The sequence below is a fragment of the Zonotrichia leucophrys genome, chromosome Z (genome assembly GCF_028769735.1).
Source record: "Zonotrichia leucophrys gambelii isolate GWCS_2022_RI chromosome Z, RI_Zleu_2.0, whole genome shotgun sequence".
Lineage (NCBI taxonomy): Eukaryota > Metazoa > Chordata > Aves > Passeriformes > Passerellidae > Zonotrichia > Zonotrichia leucophrys.
Window position 1 is genome coordinate 11,975,466 of NC_088200.1, and position 12,902 is coordinate 11,988,367.

Consider the following 12,902-nt stretch of genomic DNA (forward strand, 5'->3'; position numbering starts at 1 on the left):
GATGCATCCCAGGGTCCTGAGAGCATTGTCTGATGTAGTTCCCAAGCCACTCTCCATGATAACTGAAAAGTCATGGCAGTCAAGTGAAGTCTCAAGTGACTGAAGAAAATGTATCCATCTTTAGAAAGAGAAGAAAAAGCCACCTTGGGAACAACTAACATGTCAACTTCCTCTCTCTGCCTGGGAAGATCATGAAACAGGTTCTCCTAGAAATTGTGCTGAAGCACCTGGAGGACAGAGAGGTGATTTGGGACAACCAGCACAGCTTCACCAAGGGTAACCTTGCATGATCAACCTGGTAACCCTCATGACTGAGTGACTACAACAGTGGATAAATGAAGGGATACAGATGGTATTTGTCTGGACTTCTGTAAAGCCTTTCAGATGGTCCCCCCCACATGTGTGTGAGATGTGAGAGAGAAGCTGCACATGGCCCAGCCATGGCACTCACAGCCCAGAGAGCCAAACCTGTCCTGGGCTGCATCTAGAGCCCCGTGGGCAGCAGGGAAGGGAGGTGATTCTAGGTGTGAATACAATTTGGTGTTAGTGTGCACATAATAAAAGTAGACAGAAGTCATTTTTTGACTTCTTTATTTGATTTTAACAGATACAACATATTAAGATGGAATAGGGGAAATAATTTGCTTTTCCCCATTATTTAAAACAAAGAAAAAGAAAATATTTTTGAAATATTTTTATCCCCATGGCAAAGATCACACAATGTATTTTATTTCAACAATATAAAAAAAAGCTTTCTATCGTTACAAAACCTAGTAGTAGTAAAAGTAAAAGAAACTCCATTTGTCACATTTACATTCTACAATTTGTAGATACTTTTAGGAAGCGCATGAATACAGGCCACACATTTGATAAACATGGCAGGAGAAAACTCTCTCAGGATTTTCTTTCTGAGGATTTGTTTGTTCGTAATTCAGTGCCAACATTGGAGCCTTTATTTCAGTTTCTATTACCTGCACTAATGATTCTGTTCTTGTATTAGACAATCAGTGAAGCCGTTCTAACTTGGCCTGTAGAGATTTAAAATTCCCAATAGTAGTCTGCACCATTAGTGTGGGGCTCATAGACTGAAGTTCAACCAGGTAGCAACTAACAGCATCCAAGCAAACATTTGTGAATCGTCGCCTGCAAACAAAACACAGAATAACCATGAGCTCCTTTTTAATCCTGTATCTCAGAATTCAGCTGAACTAGAACATGAGCATTCTTTGAGTTGCAATGGAATAGTGTATCAGTAAGACATCTGTCAGCTACTTTTAAGTATTTCACTATTTATTAAGAGAAATTAATTTTGAAATCTAATACCTGTGACTAAGGCATAATGGGAAAATAGATGACTCATTACTATTTATCTGATATTAAATACTTTAAAAGCATGACACAGTTTACAGCAATGTGAAATATTTAGATACTACTTTAGATATTATTATGGTCAATGTATAAGTTATTAATGTAGATAACAGTTTAAATGTCATAAATTATAATGAAATCTCAATGTATTATTGAAAGAAGTATTAAAATCAGACAGCATTCACTGAAGTTGTAATAGAGTATCTAAATCAACCAACCATAAAAGACCAATAAAGTGATAAAAGAAGTAAACTGTATGTGAACAGGGGATATTTTATGTACATTTTTCAAAAGAATCAGCAATATCTATGTTTAGAAGTGTTACCAAGACTTTGTGTAGTTCTGGTTTTTGTTTTTGAGACAAGATAGTTCTGACTGAAGTTCATATAGTCTATTCAAATAAAAATTGTCAAAGCTAGAGGTGATACGCAGGCAACTTTTTAAAGTACTTAGCTATCTTTCTCACTTTCTTTTTCTATTATTACACCTAAATTTCTTTCTGATGTGAATTAAGCTGAATTTCAGTCTTGAAGATTGATTCATCATCAACCTCTTATAAACAATTGCGTAAGATCCATCCCAATGTTTAGTCTTCTCTTTCCTAGAGTAACTTAGAGTTTCTAGAATTTGTACATGAAACACTTCACTGTTTCAGTTACAAAATGCCCAATTTGTGTTTTCCCCCACTTTCACGCACTGCAACAGATTTGTCTGAACTAGTCCTTAAAGTATATTGCCAAAAATCACAAAATAATCCTCTCAGTTCCTCAAGTATCTTCAGTGATGTGACAAAAATTACCTTTGAAGTAGTTTAGTAGGCAGACTTCAACAAGTTTCTACCAAATGATTTTGAATAACAAGTGTTAGGAATAAAATATTAATTTCACCCTATAGAAGAAAAGCTTTGGGAATTGCTAGAGTGAAGTATTTTAGAATATTTTATGTTTCACTATTCATTAGGATATAGCTGTCCTTTTACCTCATAGGTACTCTGCTTGGATCCTGTACATATCCTGACAGTAATACATGAATACACTCCAACAGGTGCAAAGGCTTTTTCATTCTACTCCAATATGGATCCTTAAAAAAAACAAACCACAAAATATTAAGGACAAAAATATGAAGAAGACAAAAAAAGTGTGTCATGTGTACAGGAACTGCCAGCTGTGCAAGTATTTATTTATTGTATCAAGAAAGTTAGATTAACAGGAATTCTACTTTCATCTATATTTAGGCCTACATTTAAACATTATTTTAAATAACATAGTAAATATACATAAATTTAACTCAGTTTTCCATTTCCACAAAGTCAAACTTCTTTGCTTATTGCATTAATGGATCAGAGAAGATTTAGTAATACAACAAATTTTAAACATTATTAGGAAACAAATAAAATTAATATACTCAATACATGCTGTTCCTTCTGCAACATAATTCTAATCCTATTTTATCCTAAACTAGCTCCAGATGAACTAAAAGAATTAACAAATTTCCTCATCATGCTCTGGGTACTGAAATTAATAAAATCCACAGATTTTATTTACAGGGAGAAAATGCAGCCTTTTAAAAGTCTTTGAGTAAAGAAAGCAAAGTTTTGAATGTATACTTTGTTATATCCTTCCTTATATTATTTCATGTTTCCCATTAAAGAGAGACCTTGATAATAGTTGAACACAGAATTTTTATTTTGTGCAATTTTCCTTACCCGTGCTTTGAACAGCTGGTCATACACTTCAAGCAGCCTTGGCAATGGCACTCCAATTTCTTGCATGGTGTATGTTACAAAACCTACATCCCAGTTCAAAATGCAGACTTGTTGCTCTAGAAACTGCACTAGAAAATCTGGAGGACATAAATGAGGGAACATTCAGATTCCAACTTGTTACTGGGAGTCTATGAAACAAACGCATTTAAGAGTAATTTACTATCAGCAGTGCATGGCAAGGATTACTCACACTTAGTACTTTCTTACCGTTTTGCCTTGCAACTATGCTGTTGAGAAAAATTCAGTAACTTTTTTGTTTCTACACAAAACACATGCTATGACTACCTTTGCTAGAATGGCCTGAAGCTTGTTTAAGTGTCTGTAACAATTAACAGTGTATTGGTCAGCACAAAATGTTCATATTTAATGTTAGTTGCACATTATTTTAGTATTATAAAATAAAATAAGATTTACTGCTGAACAATATATTTGCCAGGTTTTTATATAACAGCACATTGTCAAAACATATGAGCATCAGAAAATCAGAAATTCTAAAAACTATCCAGAAATCTCCCGAATAATTTTCAGAATCTACATCAGATGGCAGATGGTTCATACAGAATTTCAAGAGACAGCAGATAAATGTGCTTGCTCAAAATCTTAAATGTATAAATACACATTTTGTACTTCGTGCTTTGATGCAAACAAACTTTACTACTTTCTAAAAAGTAACTGCTGCTGCCACCTAAACTTCATTTATTTCCCATTTCTTTTGAGAGTAAAAAATGAGAAACATTTCTTAGTTAAAATTTTTCTAAGAGTAAAATAAAAAAAAGCTGAAACTCATCCATCAAACACATATGCTTATTTACTATGCAGGCTAACAACTTGCCTAAAGGAAAGTAGCGGGGTGTGCCAGCATATATCTTTCCAAGCAATGCCAGCTTCAGACAAAGTGCTTGCATTCTGTCAGCAGGACTCAGAGACACACTGTCGCTCAACTCTGGAAAGGAAAAAAAAAATGCTTAGAGAGGACTTCAGGAAAAGTACCACATTTATACAAAATTACACTGAGGCACCTAAATTTATAAATAATAAATTAAAATCTTACACTCTTGTCAACAAAAAAATCAGCACATGGAAGTAAAAATACAACCTTTTCTGGTGTGTTTGCATGTACATTTTGAAGTCTTTATGCTTCTGTGGAGTTCCATGCAAACCTACTTAGACTACAAACAAACAAAACCACATTCCAGACCCCCACAAAAAACCCACACCACACAGCTTTTCCCTTAGATCTCTGATCAATGCTGTTAGCACAACGGTAAACTTGAGCCCAAAAACCAAGAGGGGAAAAAACCTCCAAACAATCAAAAACAACAGGAACAGAGAGTGAATTACTAACTGATGGTAAAGGACAAGAGATATCACAACTCCTACTCCATTAAGACCTACCTTTTTCAATGACTTCCTGCCAGAGAGTTTGCACCAAGATAGGATCAGAATGACCTGCACAATGTATAATTGCAAGCTTACACTCCGAGAGCTTAAAAGGGTCAGCAAATTCTCCATACAGCTGAAAGAAAAATTACCAACCAATCTTTACTTTTCATGTAAGATCAAATTAAATCTTAAAAATCAGTTGTTTCTTATTTTGTCGGACAGACTAGTAAATATGCAACATAACTGTTATCAACCACTAATTTTTTTTGCTACGTTTAGTTTAATTTCTTAGAAACAACACTAAATTTTATATGAATTTAAAATGAAAACTTAATTTTCCATTAATTTTTTCTATGAGTGAAGAAACGCAAGAGATGTCATAATGAAGATAAACATATGAAAGAAATAAAAATACTAAAGACTGCAAGTATTATCTGTACTATTGCAATACAGAAAATTACAGTCCAGGGTAAAAGACATTGACACCAGGAATTATAAACTGCCTATTACTCTTCCTAGTCAATATAGAATCATTCTTTGCAAAACATTTTTCCTCCCAAAATTTGATAAACTGGACTTTAACACAAGGAAATTTCAATCACCTTGGTTATATCCATCAGCTCAGCATCAAGCTGGGAAATTGCATCTTGTACTGAAGAATGATGGGAATACTGCCGCTGTAATGTTTCTTGTATTTGAAGCTGGATCCTTGCAACCTTGTTTAAAAGGAAAATTCAGTATTTCAAGATTCAATTAATTTAATCATAGTTTAAAAATACACCCAGAATTAACTTTAGCTTATTTAAATGTAGAAATATTGCCACTTATACCATTAAGTCTATTTTCATCTGCCTAACTTTGCAGGATGAAAGCAAATAAATCCATTTATACAGAACTGGTAGTAAAACTGTTACGTGTCAATGAGACAAAGTGAAATAATGCATTTACAGAGTAATTTAGATTAGTATTTTTTCTTACTTCCATTTTCTCTTCTAGTTCATGTAGGAATTCACCATCTGAAGCTAAAGAGGATATAGCAGTGGAACTTTTGGCACTCAAAATGGCACGTGCAATGTATTCAAGACGCTGCTGAAGAGAAATTTCTGTGCTGCAAAATAAATATTCATAATAAAATGAGTACTTAATATAATTATTTGAGGGTTAGTTATATTCTAGCTAGACTCTGCGAAGTAATATGTGCCTTTTCCAGATTTTAGTAAATCATGCATGACGCAATCCAACCACATAGCCCCATCTTTGCTGCAAGCTCAGTTCTAGTGTACTTCTCAATAAGAACTGGACACTTAATAAGTTGTAATTACAGGAAATACATTGTTAAGTAATGTATAATACAAAAATAAACAATATCACTGATTTCCAGTAATTGCCTAGATTTAAAGCTAACACATCCTGTTTTTAGTTTTCTTAGAAAACCTCCTTTTTAAAATGTACTTAAACAAAATGTTTTGATTTTGGTTTTTTCGGTTTTTCCCTAGTTACCTCAATATATGTACAAAAGAGCACATGTAATTCATACCTATGGAGGTCAGCCAACTTGGCCAAGACTCTAGCAGCATTACTAAAATTTCTGTTTTTTTCAAAGTATCTCCAGAGTAAATCCATATAGCGGACTTTGTTTTGGTCAATCTTGGTCATCCGCACCAGGTAGGGCTCCAAAAAGGGGGCAGTAACCTGCAGACATCAGAAAGACAACAGTTATACTCTTGCTCTTCCCTGCCTTTTAAGCATTATTACCTCTCCCAGTTCACTGTGTATAGACAAGCTCACCTGTAACAGCTTGTCCGCCAAGTCAGCTTGTATCAACCAATTGTAAAGCGCAATACTGAAGAGTTCATCTGTTGAACGCTGAGCCAGCTTTAGCATTTGTTCAAACTAAGGGAAGAAAAGGTCAGAACTGCTATTAGAAAAGTGGTTACATTACTTTAAGTCCTGAATAACCATGAGACAATACTTAGGTTCACATTATTTGCATGTCATAATTTCTATGGGTGCTCTAGATATTGAGGCCAATTCATGACAAACCTTCACTTCATTAAACTACTCAACAATTTTATTAAAATAATAAATTCTAGACCCCTTCAAATCACACTGTTCTCTGGAGTGCAGTCATGATTTTTTTGCGAGTTTCTTACATGATGTCCAGCTTCTTCATTGCTTAACATGTTGGGGTCAGATGACAGCATTGGAGGACCTGGCTTTTTGGGTACACTGGGAGACTGAGGAGCAGCTTTACTTTGATTCACTAACTCTTGAAGGGTGTCAGTGATACACTTGTAGCTGTTCAATCTGTAAACAGAGCAAAAGAAAAAAAAAACTCATAATTTTCACTGCAACTGTCTATAAAATAATTTTTACAAGTGTGTTACTGTATGCCTTTGAGACAATTACTAAGATTTAAAGAATATTGTCGGCTTATTGTCAGCTGGATGTCACAATCTGGTTTGTTCTTGTTCATCTTTCTAAGAAGTATTTCCGTAGTCTTCTGATCACAATGTTTTCTGCATGTATTACCCCCCATTTCAGATTAAGCTCCTGCCATATTAATCATAATCAAGGGGAGCATGATGGGCAAAAATATTTGTATTTTGTCCCTTATCATAAAATGCTTGTTTATTATTACCCTGCACTCCTTGCCTAAAAGAGCTACATTCCCAGTCACGTGAAAAAAAGCACTCCATATAATCATAAATTATCCTGGAAACTTGCCTTTCTTGAAAAGCTTGGAGTCCAACAACATCTTCTTCTGGTTCTCCATTTTTATAGAAATGAAGGCCAAGACCTTGAGGATCTTTCTTTTCAGCTGCTGTAAGAGAGAGCTCTACCACTCCCTCATAGAAACGCACTAGGAAAACCAAAACAAATATCACTGTTCATTATTGTATTGAATTCACAACAAAATGGTAAGCGACATCAAACATTTCTCAAGCAAATGCTACACTACTCATTTTGGTCCATATAATTTAAAATCTATACCTGTTCCCACCCTGTGGCATTTATATGCAAATTTGAAGTTGAGTTACACAGAAGTTACAGGGAATGTCCCGCACAATATATAATACTGTACAGAGGCCCATTTCTTAGCTGTTACATATTTTAAATGTATATTTAACTGATATACTACACTAATCAGGATTCAGAACCATCTTTCAAACAGTGTATTTTGTATAAAAGGTACCTGTAACCCTCTGCTTACACAGAATCTAGTGAAATATTTCAATCACATACATGAAACAAATGAGAACTGCAATATGAGGTAAATACATGGGACTATTTCAATATAGAAAAGGATTTCTTGGTTGGCTTGTTAAATCTAGCAAGGTTTTAAAAACGAAAAGGCTGGCACATTTTAAGATTTATTAAGCAATTGTTTATGGTAAAAAACTACAAAACTGAGTTGAAACTTAGCAAAAAAAAAAAAAAACAAACAGAAAAGATGGCATGAAAGCCATCTTTCATGAAATACCATGAAATTATTCAGCATGATCAGTGATTGGCTCTTACCCTGCCTGTACTGTGCACAAACATTAGCAAGGTCTACTTGATTGCTGATCTTCTGATACTCTTTTAGTGACTCCCTCAGCATCTTCTCTTTTTCCATTTTGCTTTGAGCTTGACGGGATCGTTGAAGAAGTTCATTTGCCTAAAAACAAATAAAAAATGGAAATTATTAACATGAGCAAATCACGAACAAATCATGGATACTGTCAATGAACTATTATTCTAAATTTCAAAGCTGAAACAAAATAAAAGATCATCCTCTCAAAAGCACTCTCTGGTCAGTAAGTTTCCAGCAGAAAGGCTACAACAGCATTAGAAAAGCTGAAGACAACCAACTGGTTTCCTGTTCTCACCTTACAAGCTGCCCAATGTATCTCATTTGTGTATGTTCTCAAGTTGTGTTTGGGTGCTGTAAAAATCTGAAAGTGCACTTACCTTTGAACACACAGCATCATCAGTGCTATAAAGAAGAGGGCAGATATCTTGCAAATGGGCAATGATTCCATCAACAGCTGCATTATCTCTGATGTAACAGTTTATAAGAGAGGCAATGAGTGCTCCAGTCAACTCTCTATCTCTAATCACCAAGTCTTTAAAAGCAGTAACCTTCAGCTGTTCTTGAAGCTCCTGAAGACGAGACAGAATTTTATTGGTTTACCAAATCTTTTACTTGATCCTGTTTAGAAACCTCTGAAAGTTCCAGCAGCAAAATTAACTGTTTCTAAGAAATAAAGATACAAAACTCCAATGACTGCTATGTACAGCAGAGAAATACATTATTTAAAATACAAATTTTATAGCAGAATAAAAAAAATAAAGCAAAGGCTACTACTAAAGGCCTTGCTGGATGCCTAAGGGCAGTAAAAACTCCTCTTAACAGACTTCCTCTGCCATCTTCACTATGTGTCTCTCTGTTTCAGATCTCTGACAGTAAGAATGGAATTAACAGTTCCTTTTACTTCACAGGGCACTGTCAGAATGCATATCCTATGACACTGACAAAGTTTTTAATATTCAGAACAATAAAAACGACAGATTCAATAAAAACAGGAGTATGGAAAGTTCGAGGTCCGAACTCATTATGCTTTTTAAGATTAAATTACACTGAAGGTTTCTAATTTTTTAAAATTAGAATATTTGTGCACATAGTTGCCAGAAGGGTCTACGTAGGGTCTATATAGTGTCTATAGATGATACTAACAACATGATAATACAACTACAAAAACTCTAAATCTACTGAAGACAAAGGAGAACATTTTATTTGTTAAACAGTTAGTTAGCTCCTTGTCCAACACAAATGTAAATTGGACAAAGCTCCCCAATGCAACAGTGTGAAGAGCAACAACTTCTGTGCCTCTATAAGGCTTTAAAATTATTCTTTTTGTGAACAAAAAATACAACTTCTCAAACAATCCTATCACATTTTAGGACAAAATGCCCACTATTCAAATGAATAGCTTTTTTCAATGATTGGCAGCAAATTTGACATCAGCACAGGGTGCACAGCAGTAGCACCCTTTGTTCTACAATTTTCCTTCTTTACAAACCAGGAGTCTGAAAGAACTGGGATCATTAAGCCTGGAGGCTTAGAGGGCAATATGTGGGAACTTAATAATATTTTTGAGAAAGTATAAGGAATGAAGAGTCAGATTTTTCTCAGTGATAACCAATAACACTGCACAATGGTAAAAAATTGAAGCTAAGGAAATTACACCTGAATAGAAGAGAAATCTTTCTTGCTCTAGAAGTGGTTTAACACTGGAACAGGTTGCTCAGAGACACTGCGGAGTTTTCACCTTTACAGATATTAAAATCCTTACTGGACACAGTCCTGGACAAACTGTTCTAGCTGCCCCTGCTTTGAGAGTCAATTAGATTATTACCCCCATTGCAAAGGGGACAGGTGATCTCCAGTGGTTCATTCCAACCTCAGCTGTTCTGTGGTACATTCTGGTACCCTACTTACACATAATAGCAAGGACTCTATTACCCCACTGCTCTCTTCTTTCACCAAGACTAAGGCAAAGAGTGAATTCTACTTGGCTGGAATATGCTGGTCTATTCTTGTCAGAACATTCTGCAGAATGTGCTTAAGGTAAAAAAGCAGTAATTTATAAATGAGACTCAGTATTAGTTATCAATTAAAGTAGAACAATTCATTGTTAGTGACTCTTCCAATTGCATAAAATTGACTGATTATGTCAATACATGTCAGTCTCTTAAACATTTGTGACCACGTATAAAAAAATTTGTGTGTAGTTTAAAATTCATATGTTTCTCAATTAATTTAAGTAACAATCCCTTGGGAATACTTATGTAGCAAAAGAAGTTCAGCCAATTAGTACAAACAAATAAAAATTGCATTATCCAGATCTTACCTTCTGAAGCTCACCTACAGCAACACTGAATTGGTGCTCACATAGCAACTTCCATAAAGCCAGTGCCTGGCAGGTTTTGCGAACAAGCTGCTGGATGCCTTGAAGTGAGGTCTTCTCAGTTAGCTGTGCCTCAGCTGGAAAACAAGGGACTGTCAGCAAGAACTGTTCCACATGTTTCAAATAAGCATGTAAGTTTCTGAAGATTTTCAGTAACCATATGCTTAACTTTCTATCTTTTTTTCTCTTCCACTGTTGATTAATGCTGCCTAGCTCTCTTGGGAGATAAATGCCATGTTAACACTGTCCCAAAACAAATAACCCTCTGTTAACATTTATTTCAAACTAGGCAACAAAGGAACTGTACTCTCTGAAAAACAAGTATGGTTTCCTGCGCACTAGATTTACACATCAGTCTTAAATTTTACTTTTGTTTCAATAGGTATAAATGTATTTCTGCTGAACATAAAAGAAATCAAATTAAACTCATACATATTCCCTTTTTGTTTGATTATCTGTATTTACTTGTAGAGAAAACAGTTACAATTACAGCTGTGGTCAATACTATCTACACTATCATTAAAGCAACAACTACTCCAAAAACTACAACATTTAAATTTGGCAAAATGTATTATATAAACTGGAGAGATAATGTTTTCATACTTATAACATAGGCAGAACATAATTGTAACAATTTATGTGTCTGGGTGTCTACAGTTCACAAATTAGGTTAAAAATAATTACATTGTGTCATTCAGCAATTCCAAAGGACTGATGAACTCAGTAAAGAATAAAAATAAAAAAAATAAAATTATTAAACATCTACCAAATCCTACATAGTGACTTACAGAAAATGTTTATATTTACACTATTAAAAGCCCAGGATTACACACATGTGGACCACAAACATTCTCAATTCCATATATGCAGTAACAACATTTCCCAACTTGCCTGCAAGTGCTGGACAAAAGCTGCACTATAAGAAGACAAGAATTTAAATGGGCTGTGTAACAGACCTCATATTTCTAAACAAAGTTTTGTAGACATTTCAATGACTGTATCTTTGGAAATCTGCACTACAGTAATTTTTTAAAAAGACATCATGCTCACTCGTCTCATAAAATAACTGCTTAGTAAATCCTATCTTGTAAATATAAATGGTTTTGCAGCTACTAAGTACTGTAGTGAGGAGATTAAAAAAACTTATCTATAATGGAGAGCATTAAGAAGGAAAAAAAACCAGACAGGTAAGTGTGCAAAACAATGGCATGATATTCAACATAAAATCTGTGTGTAAAAAAGGTCTTTTTATTCATATGATTTAACAAAAAAAGTGAGAAAGGCAACATCCAAAGGCACCATTCCTTGATACTTCCTGCTCAAACACAATTACATACCATGATATTTTCTTTGGAGTTCTTGCTGGACTTGCTGAGAACTTCCACCATCAGGCCGCATAAAACCCAGGAGTCTCTGCTGTAGATTCGCTGGTGTGCTGAAACTGCAATTTAAAAAAAACAAAAAAAACCCAAAACACTAATATGATTAGAAATATTGAATTCCTTAAAGATTAATGTAACAAACTAATTCTTAGCATCTAAATGTTGCAGCACGAGATTATACAAACACTTCAACTCAGCAAAACACCTACGGTAGTTTTTCAAAAGCTGGACATTAAATACCACATGTAAATTTACCAAAATTAATACATTAAAAATTAATAATACCTTGGGTTTCCAAGTGCTCCTACTGTAGCAAATTGTGAATTTCTATCCAAAAATTCTTGTAAACCTTTTAGTTCTTGTAGTACACATTCCAGCATACGCGATGGAACACTGCTTTCTATCTGCAAAAGAAAGCAAACTTTATTACAGAAAGTTGGGCTTTCACATTTATTTTTCAAAAAAAATTCAGTTTTAAGCTAACATCACTGAAAATACAAACAAGAGGGTACAACAAATAAATTGTGTGCTAGTAACAAATCACAGGAACACAACATAATTATATCACATTCATTGAGGCAGCATACATGTGAAGAGGCAGGAGTCCTCTGCAGATATACAGAATTCAAGATGCTACTTTCTTTGCCCCCGATAACTAAATCAGCTATGCTTTACTACTTCCGGCTCTAAGCTAGAACAAGGATTGAGCACTGGATTCTATTAACAATCACAGCCAGAAAAGATTTTATTTTCATCATGCACAAAAAATGAAACAGCAATATATTAGTTAGGCAAATGATGAAAATTTTTTATGTCCTTCCACAACTGCAGTGACTATCCCAAACCACTAAAGCATTTTATTTTTAGGGTTTGTCTGGAGGGAGCATGCGGAAACCCTAAGTGGGTATCAACAAAGTGACATCAATAAACATGGAGAAAACTGGCCAATCACAATTAAGAGCAGAGATTAAATTAGCTTGGTTTCTTAGAAAGTACTATTTAAAAGAAGAGCTTTAAAAGACAACTAATTATCAGTTAAGGGCTCAGTAC

The 12,902-nt window shown here is 34.6% G+C and overlaps 1 protein-coding gene across 2 annotated transcripts in view; it reads right to left on the minus strand.

The window, feature by feature from the left end:
• Positions 1-599: 599 nt before the first annotated feature.
• Positions 600-12,902, minus strand: part of NUP155 (nucleoporin 155) — a 28,460-nt gene continuing 16,157 nt past the window's right edge. The window contains exons 21-36 of one of the 2 annotated variants that reach the window (XM_064736403.1): positions 12,138-12,256; positions 11,808-11,911; positions 10,414-10,547; positions 8,471-8,662; positions 8,039-8,177; positions 7,244-7,379; positions 6,670-6,823; positions 6,305-6,409; positions 6,054-6,208; positions 5,495-5,624; positions 5,119-5,232; positions 4,529-4,649; positions 3,966-4,076; positions 3,074-3,210; positions 2,348-2,448; positions 600-1,143 (exon numbers count right to left, since the gene is read on the minus strand). In XM_064736403.1, the coding sequence (XP_064592473.1) occupies positions 1,005-1,143; positions 2,348-2,448; positions 3,074-3,210; positions 3,966-4,076; positions 4,529-4,649; positions 5,119-5,232; positions 5,495-5,624; positions 6,054-6,208; positions 6,305-6,409; positions 6,670-6,823; positions 7,244-7,379; positions 8,039-8,177; positions 8,471-8,662; positions 10,414-10,547; positions 11,808-11,911; positions 12,138-12,256 (2,091 nt within the window). In that variant the 3' untranslated portion in view covers positions 600-1,004. The remainder of the gene's footprint in view (positions 1,144-2,347; positions 2,449-3,073; positions 3,211-3,965; positions 4,077-4,528; positions 4,650-5,118; positions 5,233-5,494; positions 5,625-6,053; positions 6,209-6,304; positions 6,410-6,669; positions 6,824-7,243; positions 7,380-8,038; positions 8,178-8,470; positions 8,663-10,413; positions 10,548-11,807; positions 11,912-12,137; positions 12,257-12,902) is intronic. The other variant, XM_064736404.1, reaches the window with a different exon arrangement.